General features: G+C 44.8%; 1 protein-coding gene and 1 long non-coding RNA gene across 2 annotated transcripts in view; both read left to right on the top strand.

Annotated features, from left to right (window-relative positions):
- Positions 1 to 4,547, top strand: part of LOC142302504 (uncharacterized) — a 29,388-nt gene extending 24,841 nt beyond the window's left edge. The window contains exons 10-11 of the mRNA XM_075343584.1: positions 4,122 to 4,253; positions 4,323 to 4,547. Coding sequence (XP_075199699.1) covers positions 4,122 to 4,253; positions 4,323 to 4,547 — 357 coding nt within the window. The remainder of the gene's footprint in view (positions 1 to 4,121; positions 4,254 to 4,322) is intronic.
- A 1,901-nt stretch (positions 4,548 to 6,448) lies between these two features.
- LOC142301669 (uncharacterized) lies at positions 6,449 to 10,943 on the top strand. Its single transcript, XR_012752863.1, has 3 exons — positions 6,449 to 6,526; positions 8,184 to 8,329; positions 10,615 to 10,943. It is a non-coding gene; the product is annotated as an uncharacterized LOC142301669 (long non-coding RNA).
- The last annotated feature ends 5,335 nt before the right edge of the window (positions 10,944 to 16,278 follow it).

Here is a 16,278-nt window from a genome sequence, read left to right as displayed (position 1 = left end):
CTCGGCTCCCTGATGAAGCCAGTCATGAGCAGTGTCGGTGTTTGTATAATTACCCCTACGCTGACCGGGTGTGACAATCAGAGGTTAGTGTTTTTCCTGTCTTATGGACCCAAAATTTCAAAGTTTTGTTCACCAAGCCATGTAGTTATCATTTTTGCCTTGAGACATGATGATTCATCGTTGTTCATCCCCACATCCCCACAGACATGTTATAAGGGCCCAGGAAAGTGTATCCACCCTTACTGTATCTTCCATTGGGCTTTTGGATTATGTTGTTGAAACTAAAGCAACGAGAGGTCTAATCTCCTTAATGTACAAATCTCTGCTATTGAATATTATGGGGCATCCAACATCCATGACTAGGTATCATTGGGAATGAGAGGTGGGGCACATCTCCTCAGAAGAGAGGGAGGATATCTTGGAATCTTTAGGAAAGGTGTCAATAAATGTGGCACAAAGAAGATCACAGTTATTTCTTATTCATAGAGTTTATAGAACAGCAAAGATTATGCTAAAAATGAAACTCAGGAGGGATGTCCAAGGTGTAGTGAAGAGGGCGCAGATATGGTCCATATGTTCTAGGCCTGTGCTAGACTCAAGGGATTATGAAACAGTTTGGGTAGGCTGGTTGATGAGGTATTCAACATTCACCTAGTTATGAATGCCAACTCTTGCAACTTAGGGTATGTGGGAGACAGTGGAGCCTCTCCCCCAATATAAGTGTCCATAGGTAAAATTCTATACCACACAGGAAAATATGTTGCTAAGCATTGGCTGTCGAGTAGCCCATCTACAATGGAGGAAGTGGTTCAGTGCTAATGGAAAAAAGGTCTACATTAAGAGGGGAGCTACAGCCAAGTTCGGGAAGCAGTGGGGATACTGAATTAGATGCCAAACTGTGATATCCAAATATCTTGCCAGGGATGTGATTTTCAATTTCTTTATTCTGATAATCCTTTTGCTGTTTTTGGAACAATTCCAACATATTTAAGTATTATAACACTGGTTTATGATTGTATATCTGCTTTTAGTGACGTGCATTCCAAACAAGGGTGGGGGAAAGTTGGTGTGGAAATAAATGGGTTTGTTGTTTTTGCATTAAGAACCAAGATCGAAACAAATGTTCATGTATTCTGCTAAGATTTTGTACACTTGATTATGGGAGCTGCCATCTTAACTGAACTGCTGCCAAAAGCCTTCATAGAAATGCTTTGCAGTGGCCACATAGCCTTTGTCTTTTGCTTCCTATGGCCTATGTGCCCACATGTGTGCGCTCTGCACCGCAGCGTTTAGGTCACTGCATGTCCGATTCAGAGCGCAGCTGAAAAGCTCCGTTCTGAAACTTTGGTGACTGCAGAATTTGTGCGCTCTGGATGCTGCCTCTCCCTATAGACAGAATGCAAAGTGCACGAAAGAAGTGACATGTTGTTTTTTAGAACTGCTGCCGAAGCGCTGCTTTCTAAAACGCCATGTGGGCATGGATTAGGCACAATCTACATAGATTGTGCTAGGGACGCAGGATGCATGCAGTTATGCTGTGGTGCAGAACGCAGCGTAACTGCATGAAAATACGCTATGGTGGCACATAGCCTTAGGTTGTGTCCGCACTTTCCGTTTCCACCTGCGTTTCAGCTGCTTTTTAGATCCGTTTTGAACTGCAGCGTTTTCATGCCAAAAGGCATGCGTTTTGATTTTCCAGCAAAGTCTATGGAAAATGTGAATTTCCTGTCCGCACCTTGCGTTTCCAAACGCTGTGTTTAATTTGCATAATTTTGGGCAAAAACCATGCGTTCAAAGAAGCAGCATGTCAATTGTTTTGCCATTTTGGCTACGTTCTAGACCCATTGAAATCAATAAGTTGTAGTAAATCACTGCCAAAATGTTAAGCAGTGCGCTTGCATTGCATTATTATTGCGATCCACATGTTTTTATTTAACATAACAAAGGCAGGTCTTTCGTCTTTCTCTCTCTGTCAGTCGGTCTGTCTCTCTCTCTCTTTCTCTATGTCTCTATCTCTCTCTCTGTCCATGTTGGTCTCTGCCTCTCACCCCCTCTCTCATACTCACCGATGCACGATCACCGGCGCTGCGCAGCACGGCGTTCACACTGTGGCGGCTTCTTCTCTTTTGAAAATGCCGGACGCTCATTAATCCATCACGTATTCCCTGCTTCCCCCGCCCACCGGCGCCTATGATTGGTTGCAGTCAGACATGCCCCCACGCTAAGTGACAGCTGTCTCACTGCAACCAATCACAGTCCCCGGTGGGCGTGTCTATATCGAGCAGTAAAAAAAATAAATATATGAAATAAAACTGACGTGCGGTCCCCCCCATTTGGATACCAGCCAGGGTAAAGCCACACGGCTGAAGGCTGGTATTCTCAGGATGGAGAGCTCCACGTTATGGGGAGCTCCCCAGCCTAACAATATCAGCCAGCAGCCGTCCGGAATTGCCGCATCTATTAGATGCAACAGTCCCGGAACTTTACCGGCTCATGCCAAATTGCCCTGGTGCGGTGGCAAACGGGGTAATAACGAGTTAATGATAGCAGCCCATAGCTGCCACTAAGTCCTAGGTTAATCATGGCAGGCGTCTCCCCGAGATACCTTCCATGATGAACCTGTAAGTTAAAGTAAATAAACACACACATCCCAAAAATCCTTTATTTGTAATGAAAGACAAAAAAAACCCCTCTTTCACCACTTTATTAATCCCTCAAAAACACCTCCAGGTCCAACGTAATCCACGCAAGGTCCCACGATGCTTCCAGCTCTGCTACATCGGAAGTTGACAGGAGCGGCACTAGAACACCGCCGCTCCTGTGAGCTTCATGCAGCAACTGAAGTGAGTCGCGCGATCACCTGTGCTGTCACTGATGTTACTCGCGGCTACCGCTCTCAGGAGGAGGACTGCAGCTGTGGCCACGAGTAACCTGAGTGAAAGCACAGCTGATCGCATGGCTCACTGCAGTCACTCAGGGGTTTTGCGATCACAGGTGAGTCCTTCACGTGTGACCGCAAATCAAGCCGCGGCACACGCACAGAGCCGCGCGATCACAATGAAGTCAGGTGAACTTCATCCTGATCGCGTGGCTCTGTCCTGCAGCCAGCCATGACAGTGACAGTGTGGTCCCACTCGGCTCTGCGGCAAGTCTATGGGGATGCTGCAGAGCCGAGTGGGTGCGTACTGTGAAAAATGTGCATTCTGGATGCTTTTCCCACTCTGTCTATGGCAGAGAAAGCATCCAGAACGCATTAATTCTCTCCAGGAATGTCCGCACTTTGCGTTCTGCCGAATGCGTCTCAGAACGCAGCTTTTTCGGCTGCGTTCTGAGACGCACACGCAGTGACTTATACGCTGCAGAATTGAACTGCAAAGTGCGGACACAGCCTTAAGATGTTCATTAACTTCTGTGGGAAAGTTCTGTAGACATGCTATGCAACCTGAGCAAGGAGGGGGAGAGATGAGCTGTGACTATCACCTACTGTAAATGGTGTGATTCTATATTATCTGTATAGAGGTGTCACCTTGCCTGGTAGACCAGTGATGGTAATAGTTTAACTGCTAAAAAGTAATCGCTACAGAACACATCTCAGTCTATCATTAGACGTCTGTGGAAAGAAAAAGAAATTCACTTTTGTCTCTCAGTGAATGCGGAGATTATATGTCATTGATTTGATTTATGATGAGCTCACATTAATGATGATGTGGCAGAGGCAGTCACTCCTGTGATAAAACAAGCAGGGAAATCTGTTACCTGAGAAAGTAGGTGTTGTGAGTCCCTGCTGTTTCATCTGTGTACTCACTTATCATTAGTGACATATGCTTCCTCCCTGGCCTGGAGCGGTGGGGTGTACTGAACAAAAACTGCAGAAGCTCTGCATGGTTGGACACAGCAAATAACAGTACACAGCAGGGGCACATTTAAAAGATTATCTTGGTACAGGAACATTTTTGTTAATCCATCCAATTGTGGAACTTATTATTATTCCAAGCTCTATTAAATAAAATGTACTTTGCTCATGGGACCACCCCTGTAACATAGATCTTTGAATAGCAATTCACCTGAAAATAACACATAGGGACTAAATTGTCATAATGTTCTCTGTTCTGTGTGCCTAGATGAAGACTTATCTTGGCTATGATTTTGGTCGTGCTCCCTCATTAATATTTACACGTACTGATGAAGAACACAACAAACGAGAACTGTATCAGGCATGTTGCCAGGGCAGGATTTCAACTGACATATACCAGGTAAAAACTCATAGTGATTGGCACATTTTATAGATGGTCTTCTGATAACCCTTTTACCTATTCCTGCAGGATACCAGTAGAATGATGTCAAGATACCGTGTTCTGTGTCGGGAGAGACTACATTGTCTGGTTTGGGGATATATACAGTATATATCCTGGAACAGGGCTGAAAGTCTATTGAGAAGGCAGTGCCTCAGCAGACCAGAAACCAGTCCAGGGCTATATAAACTGCAAAAGCGAAAAGATCAGGCAAGGCTTAAGACTGTACTGATAATCATGTCCTATTCCTACTGACAGTAGCGCTACATTTCCATGTTCTAGCAAGATACTAAAACAATGAGTCTAGTGGGTTCTAAATTACACCTAAGTGGTAGCTTATTGTAATTGAAGGATGTTTTTCCATACAAATGTACTTCAGGTGCTGCTACAATGGAGGGACAAAATATTGCAAACCCAAGAGCAGCGTTCGCATCTCTCAGCTGCTCTTAGCCAGACTTTACAAGGAGTGCATGAGGACACTGGAATATTTCTAATCAAGCCACTGATTTCTTCATCAGGAAGGTAATGCACTCACCAAGAATGTCAGGAAAGCGTCTTGTTAATGAGCGGATAGATTATTTTTTACTTTACTGTCTCTTTAACTAAAAGTAACAAAAAAAAAATTTAAAATCCCAGTGCTGTAGTTTTGAAAAACTCTCTAAAACCATGTGATTTTTTTAGACTCATTGTGTGAATATAATTTCAGAAAATCCCATTTACTATAGAGTAACATCTGGCAGCTGTCATATTTTACTGCAATAAATTAAAAAAAAAAAAACATCCGCTGTGCGTACTACTGTTTCCCTGAAAATAAGCCCTAGTAAGAATTTTTGGCCTTTTTGGAGTATGCTTAAAATATAAGCCCTACTTCAAATATAAGCCCTAGTTGTGGTTCAGTAAGGAAGTGTCCAGGCAGCTAAAAAAGTTAAAGAATGTAGCAGGAGGACTCTTCATTAAAGAAAGCAGACATCCTCAAAAGAGAGGACACCCCTAAAAGAAATCAGACAGCCCCCCTCCCCCAATAAAAAAATCGCACTCACCAGACTCCAAAAAACTACAGCTGGCATGTGCCGACGGTGGATGGGCTCTCCAACAGAAATCTGCATTGCTGTCAGGTCTCTCACCATTCTGCTAACACACATCAGGTCCAGTATCCCTCAGCTCACACACACACACACACACACACATCCAATTGCAGTATCCCTATGCTCTCACACACACATCTGATCACAGTATCATTCCGCTGTCACACATACATACAACGACAAGCAACACACATGCGATTACAGCATCACTTGGCTCTCACGCACGCATCGGGTCGCAGTATCACTCCGCTCTCAGTAACTTTGCGCGAGTAAGCTTCTGGCCAGCAGGGGGAGTGACTGCTGTGGACGTCAGTGGGACCTGACAGCGATGCAGATCTGTATGTAAGAGGAGCCTATTCACTTGCCAACTCTACATGTCCTGGGTCTGGTAAGTGTGATCCTGCTGGGGGGTCTCTGCCTTCTTTTGGGGCTAAACTTAGCTGTGTTTCCCCCAAAAAACAAGACCTACCCCGAATATAAGCCCTAGCTCATTTTTCGGGGCAAAAAAAAATAAAAAATATAGAACACTGACTTATTTTTGGGGACACTGTAGTATTTGGCACTCTTGATTTTTTTTTGGCCATCATTGCCTCCCCACTCTTTTATCTGATAAAACATTAGGCTTTATTCACATTATGTTTTACTCTGTGTGAGATATTTGTCAGGGGCTTCTGAAAAAGATTAGGAGGAAACCCTGACAGCACTATTTCATATGGTGACAGCAATTTGGAAAAGCTCCCAGAAAAATGCTCGAGTTTTCCATTGACTTCCATTATACCTGGTACTCGAGTCGTGCCCATGCGAGCATCCGACTGCTCGTTTTCAGCACCGAGCACTGGAGCATTTTAGTGACCGCTCATCACTAGAGATCATTTCTATGCTATTACATTTCAAATCAAAAGGTTGTTCAGATCTTTGTGCTTGGTAACATCCATAAGGAAATATTATGTTTCACTTCTACTTTGAGATGAGGACCAATTCTTCTTTCGATCATAAAATATTTACTGGAGAATGGCTTTCATGTATGTTATGTGCAGCTTTCTTTTCTTTTGTTATTTCCTGATTTTATTTAGATCTGTGCAGGAGATTTGCAAAGAAGTCAACTCTAAAAGAACTGTTCAGCGCTCGTCTTCCCCCACAGTGTGTCAGGTGATATCAGTTGTTACTTTTCTGTTTAAAATTCAGAATTGATTACTATTGGAGTTCACATGGTTCAATGCATGTATTAAACAAAATCTGTCCCAGATTTCTGCTAACCCATCCGAGAGAAAAATAATGTAATGGTAGAGACCCTGATTCCAGTGACGTATCACTTACTAAGCTTCTTGCTGCAGTTTAGATAAAATCAGTGTTTTACCTGCTGCATATCTAGCAGTTCTCTGATTGCTGAGCTCTGTATAACCCCACCCACACCTCCCCCTGGATACTGCAAGCCTGCATTAATCCCTGCACATGTCTGCTGATCTGATCAGCAGACATATGTGGCTAACAGGCGCGGGAGGATCAGAGATCAACCCGCACCTGTAAACCCCATAGTTCGTGCTGTCAAACTCTGACAAAGCGATCACAGGGCGCCAATGTGTTGCTATGACAGCGCGGGGTCAGATGATGAACCATGTCGCTGTCAAGACTCACTTCCTGTGAATGTCGGCAGAACACTGCCACTCACAGGAGATCAGCATTGCTCTGATCAGGAGAGGCGATCGCACAGTGTAGGCATAAAGTCCCCTAGAGGGACTAGTAAAATCAGTATAAACAGTAAAAAAAAAAGAGTTTTAAAAAATATTAAAAATCAAAAAACCCTAAAAGTTCAAATCACCCCCCTTTTGCCCCAATGATAAAAAATAAAACAATAATAATAATAATAATAATAAAACAAATACACATATGTGGTATGTCCGCGTTCAGAAATGCCCGGTGTATCAAAATATAAAATCAATAAATCCGATCGGTAAATGACGTAGTGAGAAAAAAATTCCAAACGCCAAAATTACAGTTTTTTTGGTCGCTGGAACATGGCATTAAAATGCAATAACAGCGCATCTACACAAAAATGGTATAATTAAAAACGTCAGCTCAAAATGCAAAAATAATCCATCACTGAGCCCCGGATCCTGAAAAATAAGAATGCTACAGGTCTTGGAAAATGGTGACAAAAGCACAATTCTTTTTTTGGACAAAATTTCAATTTTTTTTCACCACTTAGACAAAAGTAAAACTATAAATGTTTGGTATCTATGTACTCTTCCTACCTGGGGAATCATAATGCCACGTCAACTTTACCAAATAATGGGCAAGGCAAATAAAAAAAAAACAATTGTGCAATTGCACTTTTTTGCAGTTTCACCGCACTTGGAATTTTTTCCCATTTTTCAGTACACTATGTGGTAAAATTAATGTTGTCATTCAAAAGTACAACTTGTCCCACAAACAACAAGCCCTCTTACAGCAAGATTGAAGGAAAAATAAAAAAAAGTTATGGTTCTTGGAAGAAGGGGAGGAAAAAACGAAAACTAAAAACAAAAAATCGCCAGGGGGTGAAGGGGTTAATGTGGAGGACTACATGCCAGCGGTTTACCAGTCCTCTAATGATCTCTTGCTGAGAAAACATTGATATTTTCAAAACTACAGTAAGCAGCCCGATAAATCACACATTACTGGAATCAACACCTCTACATTATTCTTTTCTCGGTGCAAAAACCTGATGATATATTCCTTTGAAAGGATCATAGTAATTCACTATAACATCAGGACAGTTTTTCTTATTTTTTTTTTTTCAACATCAGTTTGCTCTTTTCTTCTTCAGGATAGCATATCATGCCGTGGCATATCCCCGAAACATGTGACCAAGAACTGGCACTATGTGCACACCCACAAGGAGCTGCGACCATTAGTGGTCACCCCTAAGTTGCTGGAGATGGATGTACACAGATACTTGTGTCAGGAATGTTGGTAAGAGCAAAACCCAGTACAGAAGTATGGCAGCATCTGATTGTATTAGACTATCTAAAGCCTGCTTTTACACGCTGCAATGTATCTTACAATGTGTCGGCGGGGTCACGTCGTAAGTGACGCACATCCGGCATCGTAAGGTACATTGCAGTGTGTGACAGGTACGTGCGATTGCGATTGAACGGTAAAACGTTCATCGCATACACATCGTACCTGTCTCTAGAATTGCACGTCAGATTGTTCATCGTACCCGGGGTAGCGCACATCGCAGTGTGTAACACCCCAGGAACATTGAACAGATCTTACCTGCGTCCTGCGGCTCCCGGCCCACAATGCGGAAGGAAGAAGGTGGGCGCGATGTTTACGTCCCGCTCAGCTCCGCCCCTCCGCTTCTTTTGGCCGGCTACCACGTGACGTCGATGTGACGCCGAACGTCCTTCCCACTCAAGGAAGTGGACGTTCGCCGCCCACATCGAGGTCGTATGGACGGGTAAGTACATGTGACGGGGGTTAATCGTTTGTGCAGCACGTTCAACAAATTGAACGTGCCACACATACGATGGGGGCGTTGCAAATCGTATACGCTATCGTACGCGAAATTGCAACGTGTAAAGCAGGCTTTACAGTGAGAAGAAGTATATTGGGAAAAGACTATTTAACGTTTATCCTCTCTACACTAAGGTCTTAGGCCTCCAACACACATCCGTGCCGTCGGTACGTGTTTGTTACGTGTTTGCACGTACCGGCGGCACGGAGCCACGTACACCAATGCTACCCTATGGTAGCAGACACACACACGTAAAACCACACGGAACGTGTGTCCGTGTCGTTTGTACGTGTGTGCGTTTTTCAACACGCTCAACATGTCCGTTTTTCTTCGGCATCACGCAGGCACAGACCCGCTAAAGTCAATGGGTCCGTGCCTGCACGGACGGCACACGTAGCATGTCCGTGTGCTACACGTATCGTCCCTGTGCGTTTTTAATCAAAAAATCACCAACACATGTTACCAATCCTGCAGTTCAACTGCAACAATTAAACACACCAGTATCTGATGATGATGCTTTGTCTGTCATTTTTAAAGAAAAGCGCATTATTAGAAACGGATATCACACGGACAATCAACACGCACACATGGCGAGCATACGCCATCACACGGATGTCACACGTACCGGAGAAACGCCAAAAAAAACGGAACACGGACCCGAAAAACGGAACGTGAGAGACGTACGTATTTTATGCGGAAGTGTGTCGGAGGCCTTAAAGAGGACCAAGCACCAGAATTTTGCAATATGAGCTAAAGGCAGTGCCATGCTGGCAATAAGGGTACGCTCATACTAGCGTATAAATTGGACTAGTGCAATGCAAAAAAATCTCTCATTGCACTCGGACCAATGTTAGTCAATGAGAGACGTCAGATGGTCAGCTTTTTTCTCATTTAGATTCTGGATGAGCGAAAAGTCGCAGCATGCTGTGATTGTCAGCGAGAGACGTGTCTCCTGCACCCTTACAAGTCTTTGGGTGTGAGTGAAACATCGGGCTGCACTCGAATGTCAGTGCGATAATGGCATCAGCTGACAATAGAGGAGATGGGGAGATTAATCCCTCCCTCTCCTCCGCAGCTGTGATCCGATTGCGGGGTCGGATCACAGTTGCATGACACTCGGCTCACGCTGGCAGCAGAGCGGGAACTGAGGGTCATTAGCATATTGCATCCAATGCTCTCGCATCAGATGCCATACCATTGTTTGAATCAAGCCTAAGACGTGGACTCCAGTGCCATTTTAATGAAGACAGAATCACTGTGTCAATGCGCATGCACAACCAGCAACAGCGGCGCGGCGTGATATTTAAATAAAGAAAAAGGGGCACATCATAGAGGACGCTGGAGGAGGACTTTACAGCGAGGACCCAACCCACAAAGACCCGCCCCTTATTGCACCTGTCAATCAAAGTGCAGTGCATTTCTGCAACTTTGATTAAAGATATTTCTGCAACCAAGCATTGGATTTTTATATAACAGGTATGCCTGGATTCAGCATCATAGTGCCAATATGGCACTGCCTTTACTTCATATAGAAAAATCCTGGTGATTGGTCCTCATTAACAAGAGTCATATCTAAATACTAACATACTATATATTTTTTCAAAGTAGGATGCTAAAATGGTCAATCTGGACCCATTCATATGAATAGCCTGTAATGTAATTAGTAAATAACGAGCTTTTTCTTATCAAAGCTTGGTAGTTTTGGGTTAAAGTTGTATATTGTCCTTTTATCTTACAGTGTGATGTCACAGCTACGCCAGTCTATACCCGGGTTACCTCTAAAAAAAGGGTCTATTCAAAAGAACATTGTCCATGTGCAGCGGACTGCGGCTTTCCCTGCACTGTGAGAAATAGAAAGAAGGGAAAGTGATTATTACCGTTCTGGTCTCCGTGTGGAGGGACAATGTATTGGAAAGGTCTCGAGTGGCTTCTGTCACTAGTGAGAAATCAGAATGTGAGATGGAAAGGAAAGCAATAATCTGAATATTCCGAGTGTAGTGCGAAAAATAAAACACCCAATTCAGACATTGTGTTTTGTTGTTATGGTATCCAATATTTGCTGAAAAAGACTTGGTATCATGATTCTTCAGGTCAATACGATCACGGTGATTTTTTTTTTTTAAGTAGTAAAGAAGAATTTGGTATATTAAAAAACATAACTCTACTTGTGGGGCTATTTTTTCCAAGACGTATGGTTTTTATTGACACCCTTTTTTCACACAGATGTGGCAACAACAAAAATCCCCACAAATCTGGCGTCTCTATTTTTTTATCATTAGGGCATTTACCAACCGGATTAATTTTCTATATTGATAGATCAGGTTTTTACAAAGACATTGATATCACATATGTGTATTATTTTATTTCTGTGTTTTCAATAGGCAAAAAGAAGGCTGAGCAAAACTATTATTTTTTTTTATATTTTTCTCAACACTTTTTTTTTATCTTATTTTTTAGACTCCTTTGAGAATTTGAACCTGTGATCAGCCGATGGCTTGTATTATATACTGGTATACTGGTATTGCAGCATATATTGAAAATCACAGTCACAGGCTGGTTTTCATAGGAGCATTGTCATGACAAGTACAGGAGCTTTCCATAGACCCCTGTCTGTCATGGCAACCCATTGGCACCCCAAATTTGCATTGCAGCGGTTAAAGCGATGGGGGTGTCCAACTGCACATCATCAAATCTGCGCCCATTAACTACTGCTGTCAAAGATGGGCAGCGCATTTAGGCCTAAGCCACACGGCATGAAAATCGGACTGAGTGGAATGCGATAAAACATCACATTCCACTCGGACCAATATTACCCTATGTCCCAGCACCCATGAGCAAATATTTTCTCGGCCCCAATCGGACCGAGAAAACAATCGCAGCATGCTGCAATTGTAATACGAGACTCTTTCTCTCGCACGCATTCAAGTCTATGGCGCGAGAGAAAGATCGCACTGCACTCGCATTACACCGGTGTACCACGAGTGCAGTGCGAGAATGGCAATAGCCGGCAACTGAGGAGAGAGGGAGCTAAATCCCTCCCTCCCCTTCTCCGTCCCGGCCTACCCCTCCTCAGCGCCGGCCCATCCCCCGCAGCTGAGGTCCGATTGCATGATTGGACCTCAGTCGCAGGGACATTCGCATGACACTTGGCTCTGCTGTGCTGCCAGCATGAGCCGAGTGGCATGTGAGGATTGCATTAGTCCCCGTGTGGACCCGGCCTTACGCTGAGTGCACATGTCCAGTAATCGTCTGTTAGAACGGGATCCAACAGCAATCCATTGTGCACACAGAACGTTTTTGTCCGTTTTGAAAATATTGATTATTGCAGGATCCAGTTTTTTTAAACATTGGAGTCTATGGAAAACGGATCCGTTAACTGATTGCTAATTATCTTCCATCTGAAACTGATCCAGTAAGAAAAAAATGGATCCTTTACAACTGAAAGAAAAACCGATGGCTAACTAGCAATCAGTTAACGGATCCGTTTTCCATAGACTCCAATGTTAAAAACCGGATCCAGCTAAAATCAATATTTTGAAAACGTCCGAAAAAGTTCTGTTTGTACAACAGATTGCTGCTGGATCTGACGTGTGAACTCAGCCTAAAGCTGGTGTCACACACAGCGACAACGACAACGACATCGCTGCTACGTCACCATTTTTTGTGACGTTGCAGCGACGTCCCGTCGCTGTCGCTGTGTGTGACATCCAGCAACGACCTGGCCCCTGCTGTGAGGTCGCCGGTCGTTGCTGAATGTCCAGCTTCATTTTTTGGTCGTCACTCTCCCACTGTGACGCACACATCGCTGTGTGTGACAGCGAGAGAGCGACGAAATGAAGCGAGCAGGGAGCAGGAGCCGGCGTCTGGCAGCTGCGGTAAGCTGTAACCAGCGTAAACATCGGGTAACCAAGGGAAGACCTTTCCCTGGTTACCCGATATTTACCTTCGTTACCAGCCTCCGCCCTTGCTGCCAGTGCCGGCTCCTGCTCTGTGCACATGTGGCTGCAGTACACATCGGGTAATTAACCCGATGTATACTGTAGCAAGGAGAGCAAGGAGCCAGCGCTAAGCAGTGTGCGCGGCTCCCTGCTCTCTGCACTGTGACATGTCGCTGCAGTACACATTGGGGTAATTAACCCGATGTGTACTGTACCTAGGAGAGCAAGGAGCCAGCGCTAAGCGCGGCTCCCTGCTCTCTGCACATGTAGCGACGTTATGATCGCTGCTGCGTCGCTGTGTTTGACAGCTAAGCAGCGATCATAACAGCGACTTACAAGGTCGCTGTTACGTCACAGAAAATGGTGACGTAACAGCGACGTCGTTGTCGCTGTGTGTGAACCCAGCTTTAGACCTCTATACACAGGTGATAACACAGGAGCCACCAATCATAAAAAGTGATGTCGACCCCGCTCCTCCCTCACAGTGACCAGTGCTCACACTTCAATACACAGATAGGTTCAGGGTCTGTTTATTGTACAAGAGCAGAAGAACTGTTTGGGGGACATAAGAGCACGTACATAGGGCAGTATTGCCTGGTACAGATTGCGAAAAGGAGGGAGTATACGCTCTCTCCTGGCGCTGTTGAGTTACGCTACAACACCTGTAGATACTTGTAACTGCTGCTGCGGCCCAGTGGCTGGGGGAGAAAATGCTCTTCCATATGAAGAATAGTGGAGGAGGATGATATCATGTTGAACAGGCTACTCTATAGTAAATAAAAAGCCTTTTGTTTTTTAAAAATGATTCTTTATCGTTACAATGCGTTTCGCGGCTGAAACCGTGACTTTTTCACGGATTTGAGAAAAAAGAATTGTATTTATTTTTTTACCTTGGGAAAGGCACTGATTTGTTGTAAGAATGCATTGGGACAACAGAAGGAACAAATTTGGAACACAAATAGCTTCTCATTTACCATTCAACGTGATATCATCCTCCTACACTGTTGTACAAGTGTTGTTTCCGTAAAGGGATAATGCTATCTCCAAGATCCTATCCCAATATGTAGTAGGTGTAATAATAATATTAGCAAATACCTCCAATTAGATGTAGCATAGTTCTCCTGATTAGCTGTGTCGCTTACTTCATTTTCAGGGCATTGCAGGACTTTAGATATCCATAGTTACGACCACACATATAGGGAAAGTTAGTTAGCCAGTTTCTTGTGGTCATAACAATGGTTACCTAAGGTCCTGCAATGTAGGTGTCTGGTATATGTCAACTCCTCACATTTTTTCATAGCACATTCTTTTTTTTGTATATGAGTTTTAGTAGTGATGTGAGTTTTTCTGCTGTTTGTATGATGCCGGCTGTGTGAAACCATAATTTAGTTAAATTTCTATGGGTATTATGTTGATCATGTAGCTATTTACGGTGTGTGGTACAGTATTGCACTGTATTGGGACGATCAAGCCAGAATACAGAAATGTTTGACATCACTTCTTTTATCCATGCTCAAAATAAAAAAAATTAAACACATAAAACTATAATTTGCTATCACAAAGTCCATAAAGAAATCTAATATATAAAGCTGAGTGTATAAATGTGTGTATGTACTGTATGTATGTGTATGTCTACAAAAGGAATTCGCACCGTTGCATTTACAATCACGAAATTTTGCACAGACACCACATTTGACTCAGGGAACATCATAGACTATGTTTTGATGGGAAACTGTAACCCCGAACTTTACAGTTATTTGCCAAAAAACCTCCTTACATTAAAGTCAATGGAGCTGGGGAGCTACAGGTCATTAATAGGAGCTGTGAGTGGTTGCTATAGGCAACGAAGGACATTGTTAGTATAACTGCTGATGTGTGAGGTAATATGATGTTGGTGGAGACAGACACACACACACAGACAGACAGACACACACACACACACACACACACACACACACAGAGAGACACATATCAGAGACACAGACTGATACAAAGACACAGAGACTGATACAGAGACACACAGAGATACACACACAGGAACAGAGACGCACAGACACACACACACACACACACACACACACACAGATCCATACAGAGACACAGACACCCAAAGACAGAGAAACACGGACAGAGAAACACACGCAGACTGATACAGAGACACACAGAGATACAGACACCCAGAGACACATACCCAGAGACACATACCCAGAGACACATACCCAGAGACACATACCCAGAGACACATACCCAGAGACACATACCCAGAGACACATACCCAGAGACACACACCCAGAAACACAGACGCCCAGAGACAGACACAGAGACATAGACCCACACAAAGAGACACAGACACACAGAGACACATAGTGACAGAGACACATAGTGATAGAGACAGAGACCCACACAAAGAGACAGAGACACACACAGACACAAATTCACACAGAGACAGATGTGGCGCCCTGGACAAGCCAGGTCGTCACAGGTACTACACCAACACACCCCACACCCCGGCTAGGCACACCTAGGTCAAACACAAATCCTTGTTGCCTTCCTCCAGGGGCTAATGTCCACACCAGGGGGTGGGCCAGGTGGTTGGTCCCGCCCACCGAGGAGTTCACAGTCCTGGAGGCGGGAAAAGTAGGCAGATGAGTTTTGGAGTTAGAGAAGTGAAGTGGTAGAGGAGCAGCCTGACTGTGTCCGGGTGTGTGGCCCAGGTACATACGGCAAGGTTGGCGGACGGTGCTGACCGTCTGCAGGAGAGGCTGATTGGAGTGAGCCGTAGGGACCGGGGACAGGCGGTGGCCCGCCGGTACCGGATCGGGGAGTGAAGAGAAGCCAGCACCATTTGGCAGGGCCTACGGACCCCGACCAGACTAAGAGTCACCGTAAAACTGGGCAAATCCGTTAGCGAAGGGAACCTCCGGGGGTTTCCCAGCAGTCAAGACCCAATTGAAGGCAACAGCTCACACCGTAAAGGGAAACACAGTCACCGCCACGGCTACAGTTCCCAGGGCCAGAGCCTGTGGGCAAAAGGGGCTCCCTCAGCATCCATCCAAGCTGGGGAGCGGGTTACCGGTGGGAAGCCATTGGAACTGTAAACACAACACAGGTGCAGGGAAAGGCAGTCACCATCAACCTACCGGGAGGAGAACAACCGCAGCCGTCTGTGGGACCCGTCTATCCAGCCGTTTGTTTGACCAGAGACTCCGTGTAAATTACTGGCTGACTGAGTACCACCGTGCCGTGCGGCACAGCGCTGCCCCCGCGACCCTGCACGTCACCAGGCCCCGTAACCCGCCTGTCATCCCTAACCCTCACCAGGGCCCCGGGACAACCAACCCCCCTACCCACGGAGGGGAGAACCAACATCCAAGCTGCTCCCTGTCATCGCTCCCAGGATCCCCGTCCAGAGCAGCGGTGGTGTCACAACTTCACCACAACCGTGGGTGGCGTCATGGACAATA

This window comes from Anomaloglossus baeobatrachus, chromosome 4 (genome assembly GCF_048569485.1).
Source record: "Anomaloglossus baeobatrachus isolate aAnoBae1 chromosome 4, aAnoBae1.hap1, whole genome shotgun sequence".
Classification (NCBI taxonomy): Eukaryota; Metazoa; Chordata; class Amphibia; order Anura; family Aromobatidae; genus Anomaloglossus; species Anomaloglossus baeobatrachus.
Note: the sequence above shows the minus strand (reverse complement) of the source record. Positions and strands in the feature narration are given on the sequence as shown.